Here is a 15,536-nt window from a genome sequence, read left to right on the forward strand (position 1 = left end):
AATTCAAAGGTGATATCAGTTTTCATATCTGAGTTAAAGAGTTGTAAACTTCATAGTTTCGTTGTCTAAAAATTTTTACTTGTGCAAATTTTTGATAAGACATCCACGACCTAAATCGAAGATTCGAAACAAACAGTCACTAGATTCTAAGCTTTTCTTTTGAATGCAACAAACCTCGTCAAATTGGGTGCAGTGGTTACAGAGAAAAACGAATTCTCCTTTTACATGTGTTTAGAAGGGAGCACCCGAGCTAAAGCTTCTTCTAAGTCCCATGCGGCGAACATGTGAGTGGCTCCATCATTAATATTCCATTACCAACCAACTTGCGCCACGCAAAAGAAAACATAGGTATCTAGAACGCAAACATACGCGCAATTAACACAATCGCGATAAGATAGTTTCCCTTGCGCTAATTTGGTCTTAATTTTGTGGGCTATCCACAAGTGTGCTTGTGGAGCAGTATTTCTGGTAGCGTAAATATTACGATTGTGGCATACCGATTACGTTAACCCCCCCTGTTGCCCAGTGGCTATGACGCTGCGCGGCTGAGCCATGTGGGTCAAATTTTGATGCGGGCGAAGTGCACGAACGCTCGTGTACTAGGTACACGTGCATGTTAATGGAACCCCGGGCGGTTGAACTGAATGCCTCATAATCACGCGGTTTGGGCACGTAGCATCCGAGAATTTTATTATTAAGATTATATCAGCTAAAGCTCAGAATAAACAGGGAAATGCTATAGTGCGCCCTTAATATTCCAGCATCAAGAGCAAGTGGGACATATGAGGATGCGTTGGAGGAAGAATGCCATTATTTTGTTCTTCCCGACGCAGTGCAGGACCAGTGTGTTTGCAACCATGCATATTGTTTACAGCGCCAATGTTTCGAAATGGTGACCACGCTGTGACGAATACTGTGCAAAACACTATAGTTGGAGATGGCGTAGGCCTAGGCAAAAAAGAGCAGCAAAATGCACTCACCCTAGGCTTCTTCTTTGCCATGCATTACATTGAAAGGCACTCTACAAAGGAGAATATTCGAAAATCCCCCAGGAAGTGGTCGGGACATTGCCTTTTGAGGACACTCGTAGCTGCAATGGCCGTACATATGGTGCTAAACTGCTCTGAAAGTTCATGCGCGACTGAAACATGACGGTCGTTCCCCTTGCCTACGCCGGGCCTCGTGGTAGCGCGAGCTTACATTTCTTGGAAAACCAGAATCTCTCTTGACCTTCGTCACACGTTCTTCTCTGAGAACTGTTTCCATCGCACTCTCTGCAGCGCCAGCGACGCGCGGCGGACTTGGACGTGCCCACGTCGGCCTCGCAAGGCTCCGATCCGAGGACGCCGGAGCCGTTGCCGTCACGGCCCCGGATGATTTCGATCGCGCCGCGGGTCCAGCTCGTCCAGTGGGAACGCAGCGGCGCGTCGGGCACCACCGACCGAGAAGACTCGCACTCGAGTCAGTGGCCAGCAGCGTGATCATTCTTATTCATTTGTGCGCGACGCGACCGGGCAGCGGGAAAGGGGGCGGAAACACGCGGTATTTTAATCTGCTCCACATAACAGGAGAGCGAGTGCGACAGGGCTGGACGACACTTCAAAAAAGACAGACACTTCTCTGACAGCAGTATACACACCGTTGTTATTCCATGAAGAAGCACAAAAAAAAACAGGCGTGACTCAGGTATGGATAGGAGTATACAGTACCACGTCTGTGTGCTGCTTCATGTATCGTCCCTTCCTGCAGCGCGGTTTTCCCTTCACAATTGCTCTGGAGAGCTTGGTGTGTGGTCGTATTTGTTTTATAGTTTCTGTTCAAGTGTTTCAGCTCCCGAAGCGCGCATTTGATTATGAGAGGCACTTTAATGGAAGGCTCTGGAATAAATTTGAACACTGCGGATCTTTGACCTGTTGCTGAATACATATACAAGTGCACTTTTTGCATTTTGTCCCCGTCGAATGGCGGCCGCCCCAGTCAATCAGCAGCAGAACATCATACCAAATGAATCACAGTGGCCAGTGTGCGTATTTTTTTTTTTCGCTGTCCCGGTGTCGTCTCGTTCTCCGTGTCCTCAACAAGTACGAAGTTGCCGAATGCTCTGATGATATTACCGTTATTACTTTCCTAAGGATTTTAAACGAACAGTTACGCACAGTCCAATGTTTTATTGACTAAGTGCAGGTACTGTCTGCTACCTATGAGTCAGCCGCCGCGGGCGCTGCCCTCGAATTTCGTGCTCGCGATACTGAAACTCTATGCTGCATGTCCTGCGACCATCCTCCTCCTCATTCGCAATGAAAAAAAAAAGCCTAGCGACAAACTGCTATGTCTAGTAAATTTTGATAACTGATTTGCAAGAACACTGCATAGATTGAAAGAGCGCCTCCTTTAGCCATCTCGACTTCCAAATATACATATCCTTAAGATATGGCATACGCAGTAAAAAACGAGCGCGAAGGTGGACCGCACGCTCGAGCAATCAAGATAGCAAAGTGTAAAGTGCTGGAGTGTTTACAGCTTGCAGCCAGAGCAGCAACTCTGCATGTAAAATACTGTGTAGCGAAGAAGAGGAACGCTATAGTGGGCCAACCTCTGCAGCACTTTCTAGTGGGTCAATCTCTTGAGCGCTTTGCTAGGGGGAACGCCACTCGTGCTCAGAGCCCGTGCCCTCATCTCACGGTCGGCCCGGACGCTGGTGACTAATAAACACCTTTACAAGACTTTTAAATGCGTTTATTAGTCACCAGCATCGAAGCAGCGTGGAAGACACCATGCGTCGAAGTCACCAAGTCGAAGCACTCTCCACCACTTAGTGGTGGAGAGTGCTTCACGCTATGTCATTACGATAAGACATAGCGTGATTTAGACCCTTTACAAACGAAGCAGGATGAAAACTTCGCACCTCGAAAAAATCAACAGTTATGCATGAAGTAACTAGCAACAGTTCAAGATGCGGGAAGCCAAGCATCAATACCCCTCTGAGCCTCGCGCAAGGCAGGCGACCTTGACAGCTCCCAATGGTGTCTCCAGCCTTTCTACAGCTTTGGACAGCGGTTATACTAGAGCTAATGAGAAGGAGGAAATGGGGGAGGGGGGGGGGAACTGACCCCTTAGTTTTTCTGGGAACGCTGCGGGCCTAAACGCTAGGGAGTTAGAAATTGTATGCCTTATTTAACCTACAGTGGTGCTTTCTTCGATCAGTCAGACCGGGTTTGAACATTTCGTGCTTGTAAGAAATTGGCGGCTTTGCTACCGCCGCGATAGCAATACAATTCTCGAGAATACAAACGAAAATAGGCAAAAAAGAATAACTGCAGATGTAGACGAAAGGAATAGACGCATATAGGATCGTTCTAATGTGCTGAAAATCTGTGTGTTAATTTACAGCTAGGTGTTGTTGCTACTTATTCTTTGCATGAATACTGTAAACAAAAACCTTCCCATCATTTTTCTCTGTTCCTTTCGTGCGGAAATTTCGCATTCTCAAAGAAAGCCCGTTTTGGCAACGCGCCTCATAAGTTGACGTGCATAAGTTCATGAACATTTGTAGTGCTATGGACTGCGTAGTGCCAACAACTATTCGCGTATTAGGTTCCCCGAATACGTTTTCAAGATCTGTATAAGCTAGCTTCTATGCATTGTGGACTTTATAGAGAGGGAATCGCGGCAGGTACAGATGTTGGGAATTCGTCTGCTTTATATTTTCTAGTGTTGTCACGAGAAAGCATTTGCAGGTATGTTGGTAGCGTATTTGCAAAGCCCTTTTCATAAAGATTTCGTGTCGCCCGATATAGTGTCATTTCTCCGTGGTCCTAACCTCTTGTCTCCCGAATCTCACGCATGCACGCGGTCTTGAACGCGCCTAGGTACACGATATATTTTCGCTGAATTTAAACAGCACATACCACTTGTGGGTAAAAATGAAAAAGGGAAATGTTTTCAGCGCTTAACCAGAGGCCGCGAGTCGCATAACATCCGCTCGTCGCGTCTGTGAATCCATGCCACTCCTTTCGTCCGTTTATTTCTTTTTGTCACTATTTTTAAACCTTGAAATAAGTACACTATAGTCGGATACAACTTTAGAAAAAAGGGGGCGTTTACTCCTCCGAGGCAGATTCGCACGAGCATCCACCAATGGGCGCGCACTCTGGACCGACGTCATGCGCCGCACGGCCGGTGACTTCGCCGCTTCGGTCATCTGGGCGGGGCCTCCCCTTTTTTCTAAAGTTGTATCCGACTATAGGTGCGAGACTTTTGTGTACTAGCGAGATGAGAGCGGCGGGCGGGGTGGGGGAGGTAACTGAGGGAGGAAGAGAGAAAGAGAGAAAGAGAGAGAGCGCATCAAGGAAAGCATTGCCTTGCACATAAAATAAAACGGCTCCGATTTTCCCAGTTTCACATAGCAGCCTCGTGCTGGGAGACAGGCCACGTGAATTGCGTCGTCTGTTCATGTCTCTGCAGGCAACTTGAGTTTTGATGAGGAGGAGGAAGCCGACAGGATTAGAGGGTGAGTTTCATATTTTCCCCGTTCAGTGCCAGCAAACCATGACGTGCATGCTAACATGTATACAATAACTGTAACGAACTCTTTAGTCGTGCTGGAGTAAACTTGAAAAGTTGTCCTACACGTGACCCTCAAAGCCAACATATCAAATTTATCTGCACCTTTTCTAGCTACTTTTCCTGTTCGTATAATGATGTTACACCTACGAAAGTGCATTTCCTTATTCGACTCTGTAAAACGTCCGGACATAGCTTATAGACTGAGAAGCGTAACAGGAATTTTCGAACACAAAAAATTGCAAATAAATTGGTAGGAGGAATGCTGCACATACTCTTTAATAGAGGATTGGCGTCACGTATGAACGCACTTTTCATGATATACGGCACGCATGTTCAATGTTATCGAGTATATCTGCATGGATGTTTTCCGTTGGAGCTTATTATAAGTACTTTAGTACGCGAGGCGCGGCCTTTAGGTGACAGCCTCTCTAAAGTTCTCGCGAAATATATTTTATAGTCTGAAGCGTTCTCGCCTTACACTTGGGTTATTTATTCTGGTGGTCAGAACGCATTTAAGTATATTGGTGTTGCACGTAACTTGTGTGAAAGTCTAATCATATGAAAGCGCCACGCAGCTGAACAGAACCAAGGTCGTGTTCATTGCCACTGCCTTGAGCTAGTCAGACTGTGACATCTTTTTTTTTTTCGGGGGGGGGAGGGAGGGGGGTACTTAGCCTAAATAAATTGTAGTGGCAGCACCATTGGCGTCGCGTGAATGAAAAAAGCAGACGCTCGCAACCTCATAAGCAGGGCTGCTGCGCTAGGCACTCGCCAACGCCGGCTAGTTTTCGGCAGATTAAACCAAGTCTGAGACATCGCCGACCCGTCCTGCCTGCTCGCTTCGGAAGCCTGTTGAAGGCGGCTTCGCACTGTCGCCCATCACCACATTATGGATGAACCGGACGTGATCCAGGCCACATGTGTCTGTGGCACCGACGACCATGGATCCGACAAACGCTACAAATTTTCCAGGCCACAACCCTCTCGAGCAATGTTTTGAGCACTCCTGTTCAATCGTTTCCGTCCGCCTCTCACAGGTACTGGGACCAGCATCCTTAAGCATGGTTAATACCAGTCGAATCACAATTTCAAGTCGCTGGCTTCCGTTCTCAAGACAAAAAGTTTCACTAGGCTAATTCAGTGTTCTCACCCGCTGCTCTTGACGAAGTAGCGGATTTGCTGATTTCCCCCTTGTCTGCGACCGCTTATGACGACCTCAAGGCAACCTTCTTGCAACACACAGCAGCTTCCCAGCGTTCTTGGATCCAGCAGCAGAAGAGTTCGGGCACCCCAGGCGTAGATAAATTCTTCGCGCCGCATGAGACAGCTACCTTCTCGGAGACAGCACAAGATCCATTGATGACGCAGTCTTGCGCGTTTTGTTCCTGCAACGGCTCACAGCTAACCTGCAGATGGTCCTGGCGATAGCTACTTCTGTGGATTTGTCCGGACCGGCCACATTGGTGCACAGAGTCATTGGAGTAGCCACCCAATCTATCGCAACTGCCCCACCATTTCCAGGTGACAATTCGACTGCGCAGCGCACCATTGCTAGCTATTCGCAAGCACAATCTTCTCTCGAACTACTGCGCGACCGCCTCGAGCGCATGTTCTTTGCAACGGAACACCATCACACGCCATCTCGTCGTCCATGTGGCCGTAGTTCCGATATATACCGACGCCCACACACGAACCGTTCAACCTCACAAACAACTTTTGGCGTTTGTTCGAATTTGGCCTGGTTTGGCCTCAGTTGCTCCTGTGTTGAGTTAGTCTACGGCACCAGCTACGACTTCCATGTGATTTCTTCGCAACCGCCAAAGGCGCCTGCCGCTGCCTTCACTCCTATGCGTGGCAGGAAGACAGGGTGGCCGACCTCGAGCGGTGGCGAGTGGTCTAGCCCAACCTACAAGTTGGCTTTCCTACCTAACCGACAGAGTCACGGGACAGCGGTTTCTTGTCGACAGTAGAGCCAACGTAATCGCATTTTCTGCCGAACGCTCGGATCGCAAAGCGACACCTGCGATCTTTTTGCAAAGGCACCTTTTTGCAAGGTGCCGTCAAAGGCGCCAGGACTCTGGTGGTCTCCTCACACTCTTTCAGGCTAAACCTTGGCCTTTGACAAGCGTTCCAAATGTCTGACACGCCCTTATTGGACCAGGCATCCTACACCACTACTGCCTCCTTTCCGATGTAAAGACCCGCCGTCTCGTCGACTGTGTTACACAGCTGATCGCTTCTGGAATTCCTGCATCTACCAAATTATCGATCATGCCCTTTTGTACCATCTTGCAAGCGGCGTTTACTGCAATGATCCGCGAGTTTCCCAGCTTGATGTGACTGCCGGACTGAACACAGCCGATGCAGCATGACGTATGCCACCACATCGTCACATCTGGCCCCCTGGTCCGTTTGCGTTGTCGTCGCTTGTTTCCGGAAAATTCAAGAACGCTCGCGTGGAGTTGGAACACGGGCTGACACTCGGTATAACCCATCCTTCCTCTAGTAACTGGGCATCAGACATCACATTTGATGTACATCACATTTTGATGTATTAGAAAGCATTGACATGCTTTCTAATACATCGAAACAAGCGGAATTTTCCATACTTCTTAATTCGTATTTGTTGTCAAATGTGGTACTGGAACCAACTCGCATTTCAGCTACCAGCGCCACGTTATTGGACCTTTTTATTACAAATTTACCACATGAAAGCCTCTTTTCTGGGACAATTAACATTACACTTAGTGATCATTTGCCGATATATCTTGTTATTGATAAGTGCCACATTGAATCAAAGCCAACCTATAAATTTCGGTGCCAGAACATAACTGAAAACTCTCTTTCGCAGTTTCGGGACGAAATCTCCAGAACTAGTTGGGAAACAGTGCTCTCGTGCTCATCAGCAAACGCCGCATATGACAATTTTATGGAGATAATTTCCCGTATCTACAAGCGATATTTTCCCTATAAAGAAATAAAGAAGTAGAAACGTTCACGGAAACCATGGGTCACAAAGAAGCTGTTAAAAATGATTAAAAAGAAAAATGGCATCTATCAACTATTCTTGAAAAATCGCAATCCAGACACATTGGATTCGTTTAGAAAGTATAGAAATAATTTAAATAAACTTATGAAAATGGCGAAGCGCAATTATTATTCTTACATGTTCGAGTGTGTTGCAGGGGTTAAGGAGATGTGGAGCAAATTAAATTCAATTACCACATTACATAAAGCTAATTTTATTGTAGAGGAGATAACTGAAGGGGATCGAACATACAGGGGCAAAGCATTGGCTGAGAAATTTAATAATCACCTTACTTCGTCGGTAGGCAGCGTCAGTGACACCACTGCACACTACATTACATGTCCGCCCCACAAGTAGCTTCGTCGGTTTATCTTTCCCCAACAGATGAATATGAGGTTATGTGCGTTTTCAAAAAACTCAAGAAAAGTAAATCGGAAGATATTGTCGGTTTGAAGAACGCTCCAATCTGTTTTGTTATAGATATATTAGTCGTTCCTTTAACATACATTTATAACCTCATTTTAGGCACAGGTATTTTCCCACAACGTATGAAGCATGCAAAGTTACAGTACTGTTTAAGGGGGGAGACAAAAATGATTTAAAAAACTATAGGCCCATATCCGTTCTACCATTGTTTTCAAAACCCATAGAAAAACTAATATTCTTGAGATTATCGAATTTCTTTACAAAACAGTCGGTAATTACGCCGGCTCAGTATGGTTTTAGGTCAGGGCTGTCGACAGAGGTAGCATTGTTACGACAAAAGGAAATTATATTAGGCACTATAGAGGACAGGAAACTTACACTAGGTATATTTGTTGACTTCTCTAAAGCCTTTGACCGGATCAATCATAATACCCTTTTACAAAAATTACCCTATTACGGCATCCGAGGCACTGCACTGAATTTAATTGCCAGTTATTTGAGCAATAGGCTACAGTGTGTAAGTAGAAACACAGAACAATCGTCCTTGCAAAAAGTTGCTCAAGGTGTACCTCAAGGTAGTATATTGGGGCCACTACTTTTCATTACTTATATTAACGACATTACAAACATAAACCAGACAATCCAATATGTCATATATGCGGATGACACTTCCTTGTTTTTCGCAGGTGTAGACGTAAATGACATTATTTCAGCAGCAAACGCGACACTAGGTGACTTGTATGCTTGGTCGACCGTAAACTCCCTACAAATCAACTGCTTAAAAACCAAAGCTGTTCTGTTTCGATCGAAGGGAACAACGTACACAGCTACTTCAAAGCTATACCTGAACGGTTCCGCGATTGATTTTTCTTCGACAGCTAAAGCATTGGGAATAATTTTTCACGAACATATGTTGTGGGATTCCCATAGTGAAATTGTAAGAAAAAAGCTAAGTAAGGCACTAGGCATGCTTAGGAGATGTCAATCATTTCTGCCGACTACTCAGATGTTAACTATCTATAACACGCTTTTTTGTTCACAGCTACGCTATGGTCATTTGGTGTGGGGCACTGGCACCCTGCAATCTAAGCTAAAATTACTCGCGCTTCAAAAAAATGCATTACGTTGTATAGCAAATGTCGAATATAATGCACATACCTCATCTTTATTCAACAAATTCGAAGTATTAAGATTTGATAACATGTATGAATATTGTTTATTAGTCTCCTTGAAAACTGAATTTAACAAAGGAAATAATAATCTTACCTCCATAGCATGCTTAGAGCGCAGCACCTCGTCTCGACCTACTAGACAGAGCGATTATTGGAAGGTTCCTCGATGCCGAACCAACTATGGTCTCCAAATGCTGAAATATTCACTCCCCCACATACTAAACAAGTTCAATTTTTCATTTGAGCGATTACGCCTTCTTTCGCGACAGGATATGTCCAATCTTTTTTACTGACATGATGTACTTTTTGATGTGTTTTCTTGATGCAAAAAATGCGGCATGAGATGCTGCATTTTTACGATTTTTGTTTCTCCTTGAGGAGTACAAATTTTTATGCGTTTTTTCGTTTTTGTATAACTATATTTCCTTATTGTACCAATTTCACTATGTATTGATATGCCTATCTACTTGTTTCCATGACTACGTATGCTGTCACTTTTCTGCCTTGTTTTGCTGGGATGTGGGGCCAGTCAAGCTGCGTTTATGTCGCAGCTTTTTTCCCGCATTCCACACCACACATTGTATCTTTGCCGCATGTATGATCATGTAAACATTGAATCATTGTGGTGAAATAAACTCAAACTCAAACATAGGGCCTAAGAAAACTGTGAACTGGTGTCCATGTGGTCGTTATGTGGCACTAAATAACGTTACAATGGCCGATCGCTATTTACTCCGTAACATTCAAGATTCACTGTAGCGCTACACGGCGCAACGATCATTGCTAAGATCGACCTCGTTCGTTCCTATCACGAGTACCTGTCGCTGAGAAGCACATCCCCAAAACCGCCACAACCCCACCATTTGGTGTTTTTGCATTTCTCCGGGTGCCTTTGGCCTACGAAACGCTGGCCAATGATTTCAGCGATCTATTAATTCCATCACCGATGGCATAACTCTCGTTTTTGCATACATATACCACCTCTTCGTCGCAAGATCGCCCGTTCAAGCACATCTGTGCACACGCAGCTGGTGTTTTCTCGCCTTGCTAGTCGAGGTGCTGTTATCGCCGCGGAGAGCCAATTCGGTTGTCTGTACCTCGAGTTTCTTAGACATCTAATTGACGCCAGTGGTACTCGACCACTGCCGTGCAAGGTTCCTTCCATCGAAGGCTTTCCACCATCAGCCAGTGACCAAGTTTCGTGAATTCCTCGGGTTCATCCATTTCAACTGACACTTTGTTCCAGATTGGGTCCGAATTTTTACTTATCTATATGTTCTCTTTGGCTTCAAACGTAACGATGTGCTTCAATGGAATGATGAGTCTGCTCAAGCTTTCGCAGGTGTCAAGTCCGCTCTCATCGCCACCAAGCTGCCGAGATACCCAGAACCTGACGTACCTACTGTCATCACGACTGACTCGTCAACACCGCTGTCAGTGCCGTTCTGCATCAGTTCATCAGCGGTGTGTAGCAGCCACTCGCTTTCTTCTCCAAGAAGCTGAAGCCTGCGCAGACCTGCAACAGCGTGTTTGACCGCGAGTTAATTGATGTTTTTCTCGCTGTTTCGTCATTTCCTAGAGGGTCACCCACTTTCAGTCTTTACAGAGCACAAGGTCATTGTGCACGCCATGAGCTGCTCCACGTCCTGTTACATACCACTAGAGAGCCTTACTTTTCCTACATCTCCGAATTCACAACCACATCTCATCACCTCAAGGGCCCTGGCAACATCCAAGTCGATGTCCTGAGCCGCGTCGATGCGGTTTCCAACACACACTACATGAGCATTTTCGTATCGACGTCGACCTACTTTCCAGTCACCAGCACGACGACGTAGAACCTTGCACCCTCTGCAACTTGTCGACAGACCTCCTATTGGAGGACGTCACTTCCCTTATAAAAATGTCTAGCAACGTTCTTTAGACCGTCGTCAGACTATTGTTACTACAACCTACCAACAGTCAACTGATGTCCTACCAACTGTCTTTATACATCCTAACAACGCTATAGCATCACCCTAAGAACAATTGGCCAAAAACTCCTAATAGAAATGTGTTCATAGGATGTCTTTAAACTTCCTACCAATTTCATATGAACGTTTATCTTTATACACCCTAGTAACATTCTTCCAATCGAAGAACGTTTGTTAACGTTCTGCCAACTCCCTACTAATTCCATATTTACAGGCCTTCTTTATACACGATATTAACATTCTTCCAATTCAAGAATGTTTGTAAAGGTTCTACCAACTTCCTATCGATCACCTTTTAACATTTGTCTTTACACACCCTACTAACATCCTGTCAACAATTGGCCACAGTACTAAGCATGTTCATAGATGCTGTGTAAATATTCTAATAACCGTTAACCAACACAACTCTTTAGGCTCTGTAGTAACACTGTAGCAACATTTTACACGCATTTGCTTATGTACTTGCTAATGACGTTTTACTAGCCCCCTAGTAACATTTGTCCTACATACGACCTAGTAGCATAGCGTAAACATTTGTCATTATGTGTGACCACGTCGGTAAACGGCAATATTGACACGTGTACTTATCTTTATCGGGCGACCACGTTTCGCCACTTAACAACTGTAATCGCACAGCGAGGGACGCGCCTGAATGTATCCGATGTTTCTGGAAAGTTATCGATGCTTCTACCCGGCTGTCTGTTGTCGCCGAACCTTGTGTTATCCGATTTCATCGCGTAACGCGAATGGTGTAGAACTTTGTGGAAGGCACGCGGGTCCGAACGATTAGTCTGGAACATTCGACGACTGCTCTATAAAAGCCGACGCGCTTGACCCGCTGATCAGATTTTCGACGATCGCCGAGCGTGTTCGCCGCCATCGTTGCGCTTTAAGTGTAGCCTGTTTTGTGGGCACAGGTTCGCCCAATAAAAGCTAGTTTTTTCTTTCACAGTACTGCTACTGTGTTCTTTAACGTCACTACCACGTGACAATATGCAACCTAGAAGTCACATGTACATGGAAAACAGATGCAAGTTTGCACTAAAGGAAGTTTATTCACACAATAATATTTACATAAAAGTATTAGAAATGTAATATAGACATTATAAAAATTGTATAAAAATTACTTAGTTGATAACTCATGGCAGCTGTCGCATAACCTCTAGCAAGCATCGATGATAATGTATATTTTTTTACATTCAGAGCTGATGTCTCTGAGAATGCTTGCAGAGTGAACCCTGTACAGAAACAAGATGGTCAGTCTTAACATCATGAACAGATTAGCACATCACATATACAGTACAGTTTTTTAGCAAGGTTCACATGTAAGTTCACTTGAATGCTACAAATATAGTCGTCATGCCTGTATAATTTCAGAGGAAATAGCAAGAATGGGGCACAATTTGCAATGCCTATCCTTTGCTGCGTTGTCTTTGCTATGCGTTATTGAAATTAGGAAAGCATGCAAGGTCGTTTCCGCAGAAGAGGGAACAGCCTAAACTATTGTTACAGCCTCTAAAGTTATAGCCTGAATAACTTCAGTTTTCCAAAATGTTTTCTTAACCAATTTTCTGCATAGTATACTCACTCAATAATTCAATTACATGATGAGAACAAAGAAAAACTGCGCAAAAAAAGGACAAGACAGAGAAAGAACCACACGACACAGGCGCAGACTGTAACAGTTTTTCTTTGTTCTCATATTGTCATACCAACTAGCCCCTCACCGTACGCTTCTAGACTTCAATTACATGGTTTATTAATAGTGAAATTTGTAGCGCGCACAATAGACAACGATGCAAAGACGGTGGACGCATGAGCGCTAAGTCGGAACTGTTTATTTTTGGAAATACAAAGAACCTAAAAGCGTCAGCTATTGGCACCGAGCATATGCAAAATGAGTCAATTTTTGTAGAAACAGATTGCAAAGCTTGAAGCAGTAATAAAGAATGCAAATTCTTTGTCGGTGCTAGCAACCATTGGCTGACTGATGTATTTTTACGCACGCCTTACTATATGGAATACTTCGGAAATTTCACGTGTTCGTTTACTTTTATTCGGAAACACAATATCAGTGTCAAAAAATACCAGCTCACAGTGACATAGGTTGCAGTGGTTATACAAGTGCGAATCATTTTCTTTCACATTCGCACTTGTCAAACCAGTGTAACCTATGTCATTGTGAACCGGTTCCCTGCAACTTACGTCATTGTGAACCGTGAAACTATACGCTCAATATTTCACTACTTCTCATTCTGTACAGCCAGAGTAGGAAAGAGCAAATAATGAGTTTATGATCAGACAATATCTACTGCACATTCATTTAGTAATCGCGGCCGTTGTGAAAACGTAGTGTTTGTGCGCTTCGTGTTTATAGCAACTACAAGCGAACCGCATGACGCGGCGCAGCTCAAGAATGTAAGAAAATCGCTCTTAAGACATTTCATGTCATGACAGTTCACGCTATAATAAGCTGCCAAAATGTGGCATAGGAAACTTAAATCAAAATAACATCAAAATAATATGTTTATGAAAAATTATGAAAAATAACACACCTTTTATTATAATTAGGAGACAGACAATACTTCGGCGCAGTGTTCTATTGAGGAACAGCTGATCGCTACTTGTGCAATGAGCAGTTTAAAACACGGACAGTGCCACAATTAAATCACTTCCCACGACACTGCATTGCAGCTGGAATAGAAGTTGCAGACAGGTTAACATCACCTAAGGAATAAAGTGCTGTGGGCTTCACAAGCACGTTGCTGGTTGGCTTGCTTCGATGAGTCAGCCAAAACAAAGCATAACCATAAAAAGCAGCAAAAATAGCTACATTGCTGCTAAAATACATGACCAAACACCTACATCGCTCTGGCCGCACCACGCCCGCATGGCAAAGGAACTGATGGCGATGGCGATGGTCTGCTTTGTTGCCTCGACTCAGACCACTGTCAAATTAGCGGGCATGCACGAAAGAGGCCTGTGACATTCTTTCCGTCCACCCTCTTCACCCTAGCCGAACATTCTTTAGTCCCTCTCTACCTCTTTGCAAGCCTTTCTTCCACTGGATGTCCGTTTTGACTCTGTGTGCCTAGACTTCGTCAGCCTTCTTCCACCATAGAAGAGCTACTGTTACGTACTCGCCTGCATCGACCGGTACACACAATGGCCAGAGACTATGAAGTCACCGACATCTTGGCGTCCACAGTTGCAGAAGCCTGTGTGTGTCCATGGATTGTCCTGTTCGGCTGCCTCTCAACAATTGATGGGGATCGCGGTCGGCAGTTTGACTCTGCCCTTTCCCGAGAGCAGCTAGAACTTATCGGAACTGCGCGTCTCTGCAAGACGGTTTACTGCAGTACAGTGCACTTGTTGAGCGTTTACACTGCCACCTCAAGTCCTCACTGATGGATCATGAATCACCTGAGAAATCGGTGCTACAATTGCCTCTCATCTTGTTTGAGATTAGAGCCGCACTCGAGAGTGACCTAGGTTGCTGCTGTTTTGAGCTAGTCTACGGCACCCAGCTACGACTTCCTTGTGGTTTCTTCGCCACCACCAACAAAACTTTGGCTATCAGCTGCACCCCTTTCGTACACGTTCGCAAGACAAAAGAACTTCGCACGCTTTCTGGCACTCAGATATGCTGCCCATGTCTTCGAGCGCAACTGTGCTATGCGGAAGCCGCTGCAACAACAACTCCTGCCCATCTCCCGTTCCCGAGCACCGCCCGACTATCTTCTTCGTGAGCATCAACAGCCGACTGTTGCAGAACTGCAAGGCACTCGTGCCGTACATTTATCATTATTAGAAATCACCCTCGCTTGTGATCATTCTGCGGCAAACTGCCCGCTTAGCACTTTTTTGTTAGCAATGCCGGGTTTCTTTCAAGCAAACAAAAATATCCTGACTGCAAATATTTTTACAAGAAAGCACCAGCACGTAAACGACTGCGATGGTATGCCGCTGAAGTGAACTCCGGTGCTTCGATTCCACTTCGTTTCTTTTATGTTTTTGCTTCTCAGAATGGAGAGTTTGAAAATAACTTCTAGGGCGCCATTTATGTGATGTAAACACGACAGTTAATTGAACATTACAGCAGAATTGACCTCACGGTGAACGCGGACGGTAATGTGATTAGCACTGAAACAACAGGGCAACACACGGTAGTGCTACCACCAAAGCGCGTCACACACGAGGCGTGTCTATAAGGTAGCTTTCCTTTCGCGCTTCTTCTCTGGATACACTGTGTGCGGCAGCGCCACGATGTCAGAGTGTCGCGTATGTGAATCTATGGTTATTCAGACAAGGTTGTCTAAATGAGACGCGGGGTCAGTTGCGCACAACAGCGGTAAACTTTAACGACCTATT

The 15,536-nt window shown here is 45.0% G+C and overlaps 1 protein-coding gene across 3 annotated transcripts in view; it reads left to right on the forward strand.

Annotated features, from left to right (window-relative positions):
* LOC135897758 (uncharacterized) overlaps positions 1 to 15,536 on the forward strand; it is a 219,742-nt gene that overhangs the window by 157,799 nt on the left and 46,407 nt on the right. For all 3 annotated transcript variants that reach the window (XM_065426469.2, XM_065426470.2, XM_065426471.2), the window contains exons 12-13: positions 1,281 to 1,461; positions 4,465 to 4,510. In XM_065426469.2, the coding sequence (XP_065282541.2) occupies positions 1,281 to 1,461; positions 4,465 to 4,510 (227 nt within the window). The remainder of the gene's footprint in view (positions 1 to 1,280; positions 1,462 to 4,464; positions 4,511 to 15,536) is intronic.

This window comes from Dermacentor albipictus, chromosome 2 (assembly GCF_038994185.2).
Source record: "Dermacentor albipictus isolate Rhodes 1998 colony chromosome 2, USDA_Dalb.pri_finalv2, whole genome shotgun sequence".
Lineage (NCBI taxonomy): Eukaryota > Metazoa > Arthropoda > Arachnida > Ixodida > Ixodidae > Dermacentor > Dermacentor albipictus.